This window comes from Grus americana, chromosome 3 (genome assembly GCF_028858705.1).
Source record: "Grus americana isolate bGruAme1 chromosome 3, bGruAme1.mat, whole genome shotgun sequence".
In the NCBI taxonomy this organism is placed as follows: domain Eukaryota; kingdom Metazoa; phylum Chordata; class Aves; order Gruiformes; family Gruidae; genus Grus; species Grus americana.
In genome coordinates this window covers 117488508-117504938 of record NC_072854.1, presented here as the reverse complement: position 1 = coordinate 117504938, position 16431 = coordinate 117488508, and the positions used below count along the sequence as shown (strand labels likewise).

The window sequence follows — 16431 nt, the reverse complement described above, 5'->3', positions numbered from 1 at the left end:
CTGTTCTGAAGATCCCACCTTCTCTCCCTGGAATTTTGGATTTAGCTGTCCGTTGGTTTTGCTGATTCCACATGGAATAAGCAAGGCAAACTTTTTAATTAATGCAAAAGCATATAAATTGGTCCATTAAAATCCCTGAGAACCCAGCATGTCTTCACAGATATTAGTCACATTATTAATACTCCCGTGGGATGCTCTCATACTACGCTAATGAGGTCAGCATGCAGCTGGAATAAAAGAGAGTAGAGCTTCAGGACCACCTAACTCTAAAGCATGTAAGTCAACCTGTGTTTGCTTTTTGTGATGAAATGTAGATAATAGTTTGCAGAGTCTCTTCTCTGAAATGCTCACCTGCTTTTGATTCACCTACAATGTCACTTTTATGTGTCCATTCATCATCTTCCATATTAATGCACTTTAGGTGAAACACCACTTGAAGCAGTTGTTAAAGGTTGTCAGCTGAGAAACCTTTCAGAAGAAGGAAAATACCCAACTACTTTTCTGTCTCAACTGGTCTTACTTTCGGTTCCTCTGTATCACCAGAATTGCTCTTGTCCTCCCCTCTCCATAACCCCCACAGACCAGATCTGTCTGTTGAGTTGAGAAAGCTCCTCAAACCATCTAAGCCACTTTGATTTCCCTCTTGTGCAAAGCCGTAGTTTGCCTGTGTTGTAACAACATGATTGCCGTAACCCATTAAAGTGGTCACCCGTAATACACTGCCAAGTTTGTTTTATGAGTGCCATTATAACCACATGTCCAGTATTCCTGCACTTTGCTGTGAGCATTGCTGATAATTGATTAGTTTTTAACGACTCTGACTGCAATGCCTTTGCAGTCAGAGTGATGTCAGTGCCAACTCCTGCTAGCCACACACAGCAGCGGGGAAATGTTTGCTTTCCCAGTGCAAGTGGCCGCTCTTTGCGGCCAGACCATGTCCTGCTAAACAGCTGGATTTAAATGACTGCTGAGTTTGTACTGGTAACTCTGAGCTATAGATTTTCTTCAACTGATGGAAAAAATTGTCCCTTGTCCACCATGTGCCACTTAAGAGACCTTTATGCTGGGTGTGATCTGAATCCTGCCTACTCTGTTTGGTGGGAGAGCCCGTGGCAGGTTTTGGTAGCCTTTGGATCAGGCCCACTGAGAGGAGCAAGAGGGCTTAGCTCCCCTTCACTTCCAGCTCATCCCTCCCTGAGGCTGTAAATGCTGGCTGCCACCAAAACTCTGCAAACGCAACCTTTACTGCAGCTCAGCACCCAACACATATTTAAGGTACTGACAAACTTGTCGGTTATTTCTTACAGGAATATAACTAAGAATAATGGACCTGAACCAAATTTCTCTGCTGCCAGCTTTATACCTCTATTACTCTCTCAACTTCAGTAGGTCACACTAATACATAACCAAAGTATCTGAAGGGGGAAAAAAATCCATGTATCAGAAAGGGAATGTGGGCCAGGTTTTTAATAAAATGGAATACTAAAGCTAGATGAAGTGTGTGTTCACAGTATTTTTCAGTAAAAGTCATTGCACTCTTTGTATTTGCTATTATGATAAAAAAATTAAATGGCTCATATATCTCTAGCCACTCAGATGCCAGGTTTTTTTCTCACTTCCCCCTCCCCCCTCCCCAAATTAAAGAAATCAAGGAGTTCATTCCATAGTCTGAAGATTTAAAGCTTTAAATTTGCTACTTGCCCTGAGAATCTTTAACAGTAACTAGTTGCTTGATTTATTTTTATTTTATTAATTTAATTGTCTTAGCAATGTGCCTCTGTGTGAACATTCAGTACCCCTTCAGTATGTTGCAGGTACAGCTTAAAGATTCTTGTGTACCCCCTCTGAAAATTAAGGAACGTTTGGCTGAGCAGAAATAGGTTTCATTTTTTTGTAGGTTAACTTGCTTTTCCCTTCAGAGCTCTGGCTCTAAGTAATTAGCAACTGGTGATGTGCTTCATGTTTCCTCCACATCAACCTGGAAATTGTGGAGCAGGCTAAGAATGCCAAGAGGTGAATTGTGAAGCAGCCTCTTTATTATAAGCACAAGTTCATCTGGCTGCTTACTTTTTAATAAAGTGTCATGCCTACCTCAATTTCTTACGCTTTTTCCTATGTCAGGTGAAGATGCAGGGGAGAGGAAATGGAGGGTATTTCAATAAGCTAGTTTTATTTATAAAACTTTGTTAGGGAAAAAGAAATTATTTCTCCACTTCCTAAAAAATCTGCCCAATCTAAATTTTCTCTGAGTGTCTGTGATGGTGGTTTGGGGTTTTTTGGTCCTGTTTGACTGCATACCTCTGAGCCAAGCATTAGCAAACAGTTGCAGAGTTAAATGGCATTTAGCTGGATGCATTTGGACTTTCATTTGGTTTACGATAGTGGGAAAACATTCAACAATCTTGGTCACTAAGAATGGAATTAATGATTTCGTCTCTTTAAAGCTTGAAAAAGTTTGTGTTTAAATCTGCCTGCGTGATACACGACATTGCTGTACTGCCCAGGTGCCTTATCCCCACGTGAAATAATTTGTTTAGCCGCAGCCTTTCTTTTTGAAGATGCTTGCGTGCTGAAGAGCACCAGCCGGCAGTGTAACTCATGTTGGTTTTCTGATGTTGTCTGCAGGGGAGATAGGAAAGAAATTAGTGGGGAAAAAGTGAAACAAGAGGTTGTGTGACACTGTAGTGCACAGTGTATGTAGAGAAGATCATCGGTTACTTGACAAAGGAAATGTGCCTAATCTAGGAAAAGAATTCAATGTTAGACCATCTCAGTGAAGCAATTTTTTTTTTTTTGCATAACTGTTACTTTAAAAATAATTCTACCTTAATGAAGATAAATATAAATGTTAACAGGAGACCCCATGTCTTTTTCAGCTGCATGTTTTTGTTTGTTTTTAAACCTAAGCAGTGAAAAAGTTTCAGCTTTGCAAAATAAGAAGCTGCATCAGAGGTGAGACAGCGAACATGTCTTAGAAATTCTCCTAACTAGATTATTAGAATTGTTAGCACTTGTTACCTCTAGTATTTGTACTGCTAGAAATTAAGCAGTAGTCACGTGTTGTTTGTAGTCAGTTTGTATCCTCTTTTGGCTATAATTTCACTAGTTTTGACATAATTCCAGATGCTTGATGAGCGTTAAGGAAACTGAAATAAAAGCTTTTTCAGTGGTAACTAGAAAATAAAATCACCACTGCAGCGTGCTCTGTACTTGCTCGTTCTGTGGCCAGGCAGGGCCTTTAATGAACACCTAAAACTGGACTACCAGGAGGGGTTATGGGCACCTTGAGTATTATTCAGGAGCCAGCACACTTCTCTCTCTGTTTCAAGTGATGCTCTGATGTATCATTCTGTGACTGTTTTGAAAAGGAGGATGGCAGAAGAGTGTGCTGCTGTCTTATTATTCAAGATCTGGCTGGTGGTGTCTGGCTGAGTATTTTTACTTTTATGATGGACCTGTAAGAACTGGGTAAAAGGCTTATGTTTCTGGAGGAAGATGATGATATTCACCAGCAGGAACTTCAGTCTTTAAGGTTAGTATTTTTGAACGTAGCCCATTAGTTTGTGGATATATTCTCGGTGTTGACAAGGTCTTGAATTCAGCTCTGAATTTGCTGGATAGTAATACAGGACATGTAAGTTAGTTCACGTAGAGGCAGAGCTATTTAAGAAGTTTCTGGGTTTTTTTCATTTCTGGTTTAAAAAACCCCACAAACCAAAACAAAATAGAACAGCGTGCTTCCCATGGCAGAGAGGAGAGGGAGTGCTGTACGACTACTGACTTAGCAACAGTGCCTCTCTTTTTCATTAATGACCTTTGAGCCTTTTAGCACCCCTCCTAGGCAAAATGTCATGTTGCCTCCTTTTTCGCCTCCTGGAGAGCATATTCCAGTTTCTTAAGCTTGTGTGTACAAAACTGAATTTCATTTTTCCACCACATGATGTTCTGTGTTATTTTAGTACAGTTTCTCTGAGATGTTGCATGTTGTAATTTGAGCCCAGGGGTTTGCTCACTCTTTGGATCAGTAAAGAAATCAAACAAGCAAAAGGTATCTTTCTGCCTCAGATCTCTAAGGATTTGCAGTTGCCTGAAGAGGGTAAGACCAGATGCCACATGTGTTAAAAATGTTTCCCTTCTTTTAAAAGATACAAATCTCTGGCCTAAATTCACCAGTGCTTTAACGTCATGGATAGAATCAGACTGTGACCAGCAGGACATGTGTCTTTAATTGTTTGTCTCCTGGACTAGCATGTGAGCATAGGCACATTTCTTGAGTTACAGCGAAAAAGAGAAGTATATGTGAATTACTCTTCAGAGGCTTGTAAAGCCATACAGAAATTTATGGGCTTGCTGCATTATTCAAGGTACATAATTTTATTACAGATCAGAGCAACACATGGGACAACCAATTTATTGTTATTGCCATATTTTACATAATGAATGTTATACACAGAAGATTTTACTGTGTGTATTTTAAAAAGTACAGGGCAATTCTTTGGAAAATGCCAGTCTAAGCTTATTTTTAAGGAAAGCAGAATTTCATACACAGGCAAAAGTAATCTATTTGTGTCGTGGTATACAAGCCATTACTTAATAAATGATCGAAAGAATCTCATCATCTGACCCAGTACTCTTCTGTTAGCATCTTATTCAGGGTAGAGGCTAGAAAGTAAAAATAGAGATATGCCTTAAAATATAATACTGTTCCTCTCTGTAATAGCATTTTTGTTATGTAATGGACATTATAAGTAATTGTGTATAGATGGTGACTGATAACCCTCAGGTTCGAATTGCTTTGCCACAATGAACTGGTTTTGATTGAACAGGAGGGACAGGATTCATCTCGTTCTAACACTGTATGCCTAATGACTAGTCTAAAGCTAGACTGCAATCCATGATCAGTGCCTAAGGTTGGTGGCTTGAGTTGCTCCCTGGAGGAAAAAAAATGACAACTACCTTTGATATTGAAAAGCAAATATTAGATACTTCAAGTCTAAGAGAAGTAACTGCCAGTCAGAAAACTGACTAGGTTGGCATTAAAACTGGAAACTGAATCACCTGAATTGAAAAGCAGAAAGTTTTCATTTCAACGTGCTGTTGCAGATCCTCATCTGTGCTGGTTTCGGTTGCCACCTCCCGGGTTCGTACCCTGATTAAATCTCCATGTTAGCAATACATTCCCTCTTGCTGCCTGCGGGGGAGTCCAGCCTGTGGAGGAGAATGGCAGACCACAGATTTTAATATTCACTTCCCAAAATACAAGATGAAATATTTTAGCTATCCACCGAAGCAGTTCCCTTTTTGGTCCAGTGTTGAAACTGATTTGTCACTGGTTTATGCTTTTAAAAAAAAATTTAAAAGGTTGAGGCATAGATACTTGGGCATTTGTTCTTTAAATTAGGAGCTTAAAGCAGTCCATTTGTACTTGTCGCTGCTGTTTCATTACCCGTTCCACTGCTTCCATAGTGTGGGCGGAATATTTCTTCATGAAGCTGAAACTCGCTGTCTTTTCTCAAAGACCCTAATGACGATAAATAGTGCCGTCAGCAGTTGTTTTCTTTCCAAGAATTCTTAATTTTGCACTTTGTGGATGGTTCCTGCTACATTAAATAATCTTTTTCCTTTGAGTGCAGTGATCCAAAATCAAGCGAACAAGAGCTACAGGATGTGGAAGAGTGCTGCACAACTTGGTTTATAGCCTGCCTAAAGCAGCCTTTCCATAAGCTGACATTTGGTTACATGGGACATACAGCAGAGCTGCAGTCTGCCATAGGGTGGCTGAATGATTCATGTTGTAACCTCTTTGCCTGTCACTACTCTGGACGCGAGTGGTACATCTGCACAACTAGAAGGGCTTTTCCATCCATAGTTCTTTGCGTAAGGGGATTCTGGAGTCAAGAGCGGTGGATAACTATCATGAGGTGCTTGCATGTCTGATGATGTCCTGGAAAATCAGCCTCACCAGACCGCCTTAGAGCTTAGGGTCTGTGTAAGTAGGACTGCATTTCTTCCAGATGGGAAAAAAACAACAGCTGACCCACGACTGAGTTTAAATTCTCATCTGTACAATATTTTTAGAGTGAAAACAGAAATTTTGATTGAATAAGAAGCTGGCAATATACTGAACTAATTATGTTTACTACTGCGTTAGACCATACCTACCTGAAAGAAACGATCTGAAATCACTGGAACTAAGCTTAGTTATTTGCAGTCTGCATAGTTTCCTGCCCATGTCTAGTCCAAGGTAGTAGTGTAAGAAAGTTTCTTTAATTGGCGATTGAAATGCATTTCTTTCCAAAGGTTGCCAAGCTAAACTCTGTGACAGAGTAGGTTTTATCTGTTAATTAAATTACTCAGAGTCATCATTTCTATTTTGGCTTTACCATAGGATGTGGTTCTCCAGCTTGTCCTGCTAGGAGTAGATACTGCACTCGTTAATAAAGGGCAGGGCTGGATCTTCAGTGACAAGCTCATTTCTTTTTACTGCCACGTATTGGATGAAACCTGGTCCCTTGCACAAATCCTTGTCACAGCTCCTCTGGACGCTGCAGAATACAAACTTCCTCTCTTGTGTTAAGATGGGGTGTTTGTGCCAGATGGCTTTTTCCAGACATACTGGGTGAGGCCCAAAGTCGTCCAGCTCAGGATCCTGCCTCCAACAGCAGCCTGTAGTGGATGCCTGGTGGTCAGAGACTGTGTGGTATCTAGCTGATTATGGCCCCCCAGCTTCTAGCATTACTGTTTTATGGACTGTTGGAGAAGGAGGAAGCACAGGATCTAATACCTCTTCCAGATTTATCTTCCGTTAATTTGTCTAACCACTTTTTGATTTCATTAGGTTTTTAACCTCTGTATTGCTGAGGGGCAATGAATTTTGTAACTCATTACACGTTCTGTGGAAAAGTAGTACTTCTTGTTTTCTGCTGCTTCTAAATCGCCCCTCTGGTAAATTTCTGTGGATTCCCACTAGTTCCTGTATTATGAGAAGTTGTAAATAATAACTCCCTGTCTACCTTCTCAGTGCTATTCATGATTTATAGACCACTGTCAAATTCCCCTTCTTTCCCTGGCTGAAAAGTCATATTCTGTTTACTCTTAGCTCATACAAATCTAATGCCATTCAAAGTGCTGTATGAGCAGTTGTGGTAATTAAAAGAGGTAAATTAAACATCCACCTGGGCACAGAGACTTAGAAGCACTGAGAATTTGTGGCTATAGCTGAAATTATTGGAAGGCATCTTCAGGCTGAAAATCAGGGCCTTAGTTTAGGGATATGGAGAGATCGATAAGGATGCTCACAGAGGGATTCAGCTATGCTTGAGCTGCAGAACAGCATCAAGCCGTGTGATAGGCATTCTGCAAATCTCTGCTCCGTTCAAATACTGCGAAATATTTATTGTCTGTGCTGACTATAAGCAACCAGGCTTTCTGAAATGATCACCCAAAAATATCACTATACAGTAACTTGAAAGATACTTAGTTTTACCCTCTGAGGATCAAGGGCAGTGTTGTCCCTGTTTCATTCTGGCACAAGTTTTTGAGAGCTAGGGGTTTTGAATCCAAAACCCAAAGACTTTGGTGCTACCAGTGGACTGTCTATTCCTGTACCCCAGGAACTGAGAATCTGCTGAAGGGGAATGTTTGTAGGAGCAAAGCTATTCATACACAAGTCTCAAATTATCTTTAATAGCATGCTCAGCCAGATCTTAAAAAGAATACAAGTACACATTAATTAAGAATTAACATAATTCTGTTCCTTGAGTATGGTGTTTATTAAAATATAAACTCTGTGAACATACACTTGAGAGGAAGCTTCTAAATATTTTTAAAAGCTTAATTTTCAGTCGCCCTTTATTTATTTTTTCATTAAGAGAGAAGAAAGAAGATGGCACTTGACTTTCTGAAACTTTCCATTTGCTTCTCAGATATAGCATCAGAAAGTTGCCAAGTGTCCTTAACTCTGCTGACAGGGCAAAATAGGGAATGATTTAGATTTATGTGAAAAGCAGAGACATGGGATGACATTTTCAAAAGCGCCTGAAAGCCGCATTTGTGAAGCTGTTCAGACAACTAAAGGACCGAGAAAATATGCAAAGGGATTTTCAGGCACATGTGCTGACCGTTGATGCAGTTTTCACATTTGAATTTTGAGAAATTTACATTCTTAGGCATTGAAATTATTTTAGAAATCTGACTGTTGTAGCACCGCAAATGAGTGTGTAAAAAATAATTCTGTGATGGAAGACCCAAGCGTCTGGTCACTTCCACCACTGTTTGGAAGACGGGGTTTAACCTTTGTCCTGCCACAACAAATAGCGCAACACCTAAATACTCTTGTACGTGTTGGTGAACAGTGCCTCAGTAGTAGCCTGAGCTCTCACAACCACCTTACAATTAGCTACATTATTTGGAGATACCAACGGTCCACAGGAGGCTTTGCACCGCAGAAAGCATCTTTCCCCCAGGCTTGCTGGTGTGGGAAATGTGTAGCACAAGAGAGACCCGTTTGCGTCCAGATGCATCTCGCAGAACAAAGAGGGCAAAGTTTACTAACGATTCTCAGCTCCCCCTCAGTTTGTGTTCCACTTCACCCTGCATATCTGTTTTTCTGCTGACTTACTGAACTTCTTTGTGTTTTGCAGAATGCCAAAGCCAGCTACGACTTCAGCAGTAATGATCCCTACCCCTACCCCCGCTATACAGATGACTGGTTTAACAGGTAACTGGGTTTTGATCAGCCCGCTCTTCACTTTGGTTTGCTTAAGAAATTATAAGTATTGGTTGATATTTATGGAATGTCTGTTTCCTGCTAAATTCTGCAGTTGCCAAAACAGAAGCTGCAGTCTCACGACGGCTTGAAAATTAGAGGTTACTTCTGACTTCATTTTTTTAGGTAGCCTCTAGATAATGCTAAACAACTATTTTATGGCTTATAAATTAAGTTGTTGCTTCAGAAGAATATATATGTAAATTGTTTGAATGGAGATAACTGTGTACAGTTTTCTGTCAGCTATCCTAGGACATTACAGTAACCCAAATCCGTATATGCTTGATGCAGTTTTGACTGGTTCCCTTTTACTGTGTTGGAGGCAGCTAATTTTAAAGGGAGTAAGCTGGAGACAGGAAAAGCTTTGGGAGGAAAAAAGTCTTTTCATCCAATTGTAGACTAAGGCGGCAGAAAAGCAGCACTGTGTAGAATGACCAGTTTAAAAACAAATCTTACATAAGTTCTGAATCATCTGCCTTTTCACCTTGACTTAAGGCCAGTGTACATGGGTAGCATTTCAAGACTGATGCTGAGATATTTCTAGCTGCTGGAGGAATTAAAGTTCATGTACACTGACTGGGAACCTGTTCTACTGTGTTTGTAAACCTGGAATCAACAGTGTAGCTGTGCTTGTTGTGATTATTTCTAACACATCATGATTGCCCAAGACCCACTCCTCCTTCAGTATGTTCTGAACGTGGCCATTTTCCAGCAGGTGAAGGTCTGGTCCTCAAGGTATGGTATAAATAAGAATGACCCAAAAGGAAAGGCTTCGGATTTTAGGAAATGTGACCCTGTTTTGTTTCCCAGAACTCACTTTTGGTTAGAAGGGAACAGAAATGTGTGTCGACATTTTTTAAAAAACCCTCTGTGCCCTGGATTCTGCATCTGTCCCATGAAAAAGCCCTTTCAGTCAGGCCAACTGCAAGATGTGATGTACTCAAGAGTGCAGAGTCCAAGGCACACCCATAAGGTGTGTTTATTACCTGGTGATCTCAGCATCCAGCATCGCTGGCTCTGCGACATACTCCCCAGGGTGTGTAAATTTGTAAAAATTGTTTCAGGATATTTTCAATGAAATTTCCAGAAGTCTTCTAGATGTAAATATAATTGATGTTGCCAGCATTTACATAGCAGCAGCACTGAGAATTTGAAAAATTGTAAAGGTTTCAGGGCTCAGTCGTAGTGCTTATCAGGAAATGCTTCAGGCCTATTTGATGTGATTTTTATCTCTAACTTAGTATGGGTGTATGGATGGCCTCCGAGGTTTGTGTGGGTTTTTTGTTTTTATTTCTGAAGAAATCAATTTTAGTTCTGTCAGAATGGCACAACAAAGATGGGGAGCAGCTGTGCTTCCACCTCAGACGCAGGCTTCGTGGAATGGATCAAACAGATTTCAGAGCTGTGATGTCCTCCTTTGTAGTCCTGCCATTTTTCAGCCAAAGCAAGATGCCAATGAGATTTCTCCTTCATTTCAGGAAAGGACATCCGACACTTCTAAACTAGTATGAATCCAATTAGTGAATGGAAAGTCGGAGAAGGACTAGGGCTCTAATTGGTGAAGGTCTGCTGCCTTTCTCACTTTATTTATGCAAAGGATCTTTGTAGGAGAAAGATATCACTTAGCTCTGGAGCAGCACAGAGGAAAATTAAATTTAGTTTTAGTGGGAGATGGTAGCTTGTGCCATTTTCCGTGTAGAACTTCATAAAACTAAGTGTGTTCTGCCAAGCCCCATTAACACTGATTGTGCTGCTCTCAAATATTTTATAGTGGGGCACAGTTTGCAGTCCTCGTGTGTTCTGCAAGGTGGCCCTGGAGGCAGAGTTACCTCCTAAAGTCTCTTAAAACAGGCCTCAATCATCCTGGATGTGGCAAGGGTTGTGGTCTCTGGCCCCAGGTGCCTCTGGCTGACTCGAGGTGCCCAAGTGAAGAATCAAGGGTGAGCAGCATGGTCATCTGTGACCTGATCTGTAATTATTGAGGACAACATGACGCAGGTTTTCAGAGAACTGCAACACTTTCTTCTATTTCTTTTCTTGAGGGGATGGGGAGCTCAAGTCAGCAAGTCAGGAGGAGAAAAGCAATGCAGAAATTGCCTTGCTGATTTCCTTCATTATTCTTTCCAGAAAAAAAAATGATACCTAGAAAGCATAGCATTCTTTGTCATGAACCTTGAGGTTTCTTTGGTGAGACAGGGAATTTTCTGCCTTGCAAGGTAAATCACAGGAGCAACACATTCACTAAAGTGTCCCTTTCCTGCCTGCACAGTTCAAGAAGGCTTTAAGATGCAAGATTTCATGTTTTTCCCAGGCTAAGATGCAAACCAGCACACCATATCCAGCTGTTCAGGAGTAGTTATGACTATGTTTTTCTCTGCATATTTCTTGGCTATGCTATTAATCAAGCTCACGTGCTCATATATAAGCTATTGTCGTAACTTCTGACTCCTGAATTATGATTACTGGCAGGTTACAACTGTCTGCCTTTGACAGTCTGTCTATCCATATTCGTAGCCACACAGGTGCGTCTGGATGGAGAGTGGTTACACAGAAAAGCCATTCAGAGAAACCTGCAATAAAGGCTCCATTTCGCTCAGTTTGCAGTCAGTGATGTATCTCCCATTGAATTTTATGCATGCAGGAGGATCAGACTCAAAATAGGATAGCGTAATATCCCTTTTTCCGTAAAGAATACATTTCTATGCGAGCAATTCAAGTGATTTGTGGAACAAGAAGCAGAGGACTGTTTTTTAAAGAGATGAACCAAGGGGCTTTTGTGAGCTGCCAGCTGCATGTGCAAAGTGTCATTAGACTTTAAGAAAAAAAGGGAGGTTTTTGCATGGAGTATTTCATTAATCACAGCTGCTCTGCTTGTAAGCAGTGATTCCCCTTCCACTTTGTGCTTTTTAAGGCTGCTGGAAGCACTTTGCCCTTTCCACTGGCCTATGAAATGAAGCAAGGTGGGTTTTGGAAGAGGACAGTGTGGTGCCTTGGGCTGGAAATGGCAGTCAGGCAGTTCGACTGCCGTTGCAGGGAGAGGCACGTAGGTGACTGGGTAGCCAAGAGATTTATTCTCGTGCTTACTGTTCTGACTGCTTGACTGTGTTCAGACCCACAGCTTGGGGACCAAGCCAGGACAGGGGACACTGGGTGCAACTTTGGGCAGGGCTGTGTTTGAGCCTGAGGAACAGTGAAGAAACCTGAACCAAGCCCTGTTCCCAAAAGTAGAGGCAGCCCTACAGCACTCAAAGTAGTTTTTAGGAACCACTTTGGGAACTGCCTGTGATTTTTAATACCCACTCCTACTAAACCACATTCAGTACCTTGGCACATACCATGTTGTGCAGTGCAGAGGTATCCACAGGAGTCAGAGATAGCTTGGCCTTTCAGTACAGCCCTCTCATTTCTTGTTGTGAGCATGCAGAAGGCATGACTTGGGGCTCCCCATCTCAGAGCACTGAGTTTATGAATTTCTGCCATGATATAAATAACGAATAATTATTTCCAGTCCTGTCACCTTTGTATTCTGTATGTTCTCTCACCCAGATAAGAGTTAGCTGGGCAAAAAGTATTCACTGTCTTGGAAACCCATATTCTTCAGAGGTAAAAATGTTCTTTACTTACTATGGATCCAAACAACATACCGTTGAGTCAAGGAAAGAACTCCCCTTGGCTTCCAGACAGTGCTCATTAACAGGGTAAAAACACTTGCTCCCTCCTCCTCCTCATTTTTCAATCAATACAATGGAAGCAACATAATAATTGAGAATTTCTATAAACGGATTTAGCAGCTCTTTCTTCCTGCAGTGTTATGACACAAGTGTCAAGGAGCAGCCACAGCACTGCTGCTGGTTCTTGGCGTGTTTGAATGCAGGCAAAGTGGCACGTTCCCCAGAGTAAGGGAACGCTTTCCCTTGTGCAAACGCTTAGAAGCTGGCAATGTCACGTGAGTAAAAAAGGGATGGCATTTGCCCCACAAAAGTATCCCTCTGAGCTTTGCATATTTAATTGCTGCCAAGCGCAAGCAACTAAAGTGGTCAAGAGAGGCACCAAGATAGTCCCAGCTGTTGTGACTGCAGCTCTGCATTGCCCTCCCCTGCAGAGAGATGAAGTTAGGAAGGATGGATCCTGTCCTTTGCTGTCTGCAGAAGCATTTCAAAGCAGATGAAAAGAAACCTCAATGAAAATCTGTGCCACCTCTACTCTTATAAAATATGTCACCAGAAGGGCAAGCGCAACAGCATTGGCAGTGGGTTTTAGAAATAGAAATGGTTCTCAAAGACAAAGCAGAATGAAATTTTCATAACTAGTACAGATACGTTGTTTAAACCAGCTGAAGGCAAAACTGAGTTTCAATTAAATCACTGTCTCCCATCTTAGGTTTTCATGAATGTTCACGTAAAATGTTTGCATTTATATGATGTTTATGGAAAACTTACCCTGCCTGCTAATATATAGTTTACTCTTGAAGTAACTTTTTCATAGGTGAAAATATTCTTAATTGTTTTCTAGCCCCTTGTTTTAAACATTGAAATAGTAGTGAAGAGGTGAATGTTGGAGAGGAAAGCTGTGATTTGTGTCCATGACACGGGTCACTTCACAGGAACCACAATGGATTTATCAATGATACATGAACAGCAAATAGGGCTAAATTGGAAAAGTCTGCTATTTGCCATTAATAATTCAACCAAATGCGTTTGCACTAACTCACATGCGATTTTTCTCTAGTCAGCAGCACGGTATCTAAACGCTGAGCTGCTGGAACAGGTCTGCTTACGGTCGCCATCGTGTGGGCTGGCACGCTGGGGAGGTGAGGTGGGCAAGAGGACCTTCTGATAAAATCTTTTCACCAGGAAGGTCCTAATACAGTTTTTCCCTCTGTGAGAGAAAGAGCTTATCTGGCAGTGTCACCGATTTTTTTGTGCCCCAGCATCGGTCAAGACAATTTTTTAACAAAGCCATTTTTTTCTGCTTTGTGGCTTGTAGCTAGTCCACAGATGACTAGATAATGAATGCGTAGCAACAGTATATTTTTTTCAGTTCCTTGAACAGGGGCATGAGGGAAAACCTGCTTGATTTTTGAAAGATTTTTTTGCAGCAGCTGCATAAGAAATCTGTATCGCTCTCCTCTCTGCCCCCTTTCTAAAAGGAACTCGCATGAGATCTTCACCCTTTCATGATTGAGACACTGTGTATGTTTGAGGCCAGTCATTTTCTTTTGTGGAGCTGCCTTTAAAAATATATTCTTCCAAGTACAGCAGGGAAGAAGAATGCGTTGCTTCTCACCCCTTTATTAATGTTACACTCACCTTTGCCAGAGGTGCTTAAAGGAAGAGAGAGGGCGAAAAACAAAAAGATGGTTAAAACAAAACAAGTCTACTGCCTCCCGGGATGGTTCATCTGGGATTCTAGATAGGTTTTATAACACAGCACTGCTGATTGCATGAATCCTTAGCATGCTATAGGAGTGATGCAGGTTTTAATGCACAGAGTGGATCGATATGAGCAATAGGATGGATTCATATTGATGCAGCATCTTAAACTTAAAAACATGACAACGGCACAGGTTTCACTAGTTTCTCTGCTGCTGTGCTGTTTTTTTAAAACTAGATTATATTGTCTGTATCTATCTTCTCTGTGGTTTAATTTCTGTGATGAATTAGGAGAAAGGAAAATGCAATCTGCCTTCCTGCAAGCCTGCCTGGGAGCCACTGCCAGTTAAAGGGTCCCTGTTAAGAGCTGTAAAGCACTTCAGAGACGCCAAGTGTTCTTGAAATGCCACGTGTCAGCCTGAACCTGGACCTCTGTGTCAGAGCAGAGACATTTCCCATTTGAGCGGAAAGCAGTAGCTTCATGAGCTGACAGCTGGAGCACCTTGTCAGCTCTCCTGGGAATTGGGCACTGGAGGAGAGGCCACAGCTCTGCTGCTGAGGAGTGCAGTGACCCTTATGGCTCCCTTCTGCTACTCCAGCTTGATATTGCACCCACCTCTTTCCATAGCATTTTTTTGTAGGCAGGGGTACATGTTTGAATAGCAAAAGGGCAATCAGACTTTGTTCTGTGGGGTTCAAAATAACGGGTATCACACTGTAAAGTCACAAACATGAAGGAAATTGTATTGATCGTATTTTTACGCTGTTCTGTCAAGGGACTGTTTCTACTGACTAATAGTTGGTAACAAGGCAGAACCTGTTTGACAGAGTTTAAAAGAAAAGGTCTGAATAACTTTACAACTAAATGAAGCGTAAGTATGTGTGTTAACCTCAGAGCAAGCATCGCTCATACTGCAGAGAGGAGATTGATTATCTCCTGCTTCAGGAAGGAATGAGCTCATCCCAGTATCCAAGTACAGCACTCAACAGTTTGCCATGGAACGGTTTTCCTCTGAAGTGCTGGGAGCTGACTGTGAGGCAAAAACTAGATCACAGTGATCCAGCTCCATTCGGCACATGCAGTAGCTGGGCTTCACGTGGTGTCTGTCTTCCCTTTTGCAGCCACGGGACAAGGTGTGCGGGAGAGGTGTCTGCTGCTGCCAACAACAACATCTGCGGCGTGGGAGTTGCGTACAACTCTAAGGTGGCAGGTATGGTAGCAATTCAAGGTGTAAATGGTCCTTACGCTGCCGTGCCTCAGGCAGAACTTCTCCTGCAGAGACAGGGAGCAGTGCCCAGGACAGGACTGCAGGCTGGCACTGGGCCATGTGTTTATTACTTTTCACAGTAGCTGGGGAGAGGAATTTCTCCATGGCTTTGCCTTTTCAATTGAGAGCCTTATATAGCCTCTTTAATAACGCTGCAAAGGAACAGCTCTGCTCCTTCCTATGCCAACTCCTGTTTGTATGCTGATTTTCAGTGCTTCTTCCCTGTGTAGTTGCAGAATCATTTGTGACAAATCTCATTTCGCAGGAGGTAAAATATAAATTCCTGTGCACTTAGAAACTATTTGAAAAGGCAAATCCCATGCTGCTCTTAGCTTTAGATTCTCGAAGGGCAGGACCTGCAGTGCTGTAAATCTCTGCAGTCATTAGCTTCCTCTATTTTAACAAGCGATGCAGTGATAGGAGCAGATACACAGAATGAAATTGGTGGTGCCCAGCACCCAGCATTCACACCTCAGGTGTACTGGGTGTTTTTACTTCTAACTAGCTCTTGTCTGCACTGATAGACTGAATACAGTGATTAGAGTGAGTTAGGCTCTTGGACAGCATGTGTCGGTTTAGTTTAATCTGAAGAAATCCAGTTTTCCCACTCTTAAAACTGTTCCATGATGAGAACCGAGGCACAGCAAGCGTAGATGCTTATGAATTTCACTTTCATTCCCTAATCCACACCAAAACACCAGTGTGGGTACACCCATGGCTTCCTGGGAATGGTTCACTGTGTGTGTGCGTGGGCAGCTCTGCTCTGCTTGGCCAGTCCCTGCTTCACCGTGGTGTCAGAAGGATCTGGAGAAGGCTACATTGCACCTGTCACCTACATGATCAAAAGCTGAATCTCTACAGTAGAAGGGCACCAAGCAATGTTTGCTAAGTTGTTACCCTAAGAAATATCACTGAGACTTACTAAGTGGCTAGGCGGGACTGCTTCTTGACCGCTTTCTTCAATAATGCTAACGTCCCCTTCAGGGATGGGACATTTTACAAAATTTACATTCTGGCAATAGCT

General features: G+C 41.8%; 1 protein-coding gene across 1 annotated transcript in view; it reads left to right on the top strand.

The window, feature by feature from the left end:
• The window catches only part of PCSK2 (proprotein convertase subtilisin/kexin type 2), a 108756-nt gene that overhangs the window by 66006 nt on the left and 26319 nt on the right, over positions 1 to 16431 (top strand). Inside the window, exons 6-7 of the mRNA XM_054821047.1 lie at positions 8643 to 8719; positions 15262 to 15350. Of these exons, the coding sequence (XP_054677022.1) occupies positions 8643 to 8719; positions 15262 to 15350 (166 nt within the window). The remainder of the gene's footprint in view (positions 1 to 8642; positions 8720 to 15261; positions 15351 to 16431) is intronic.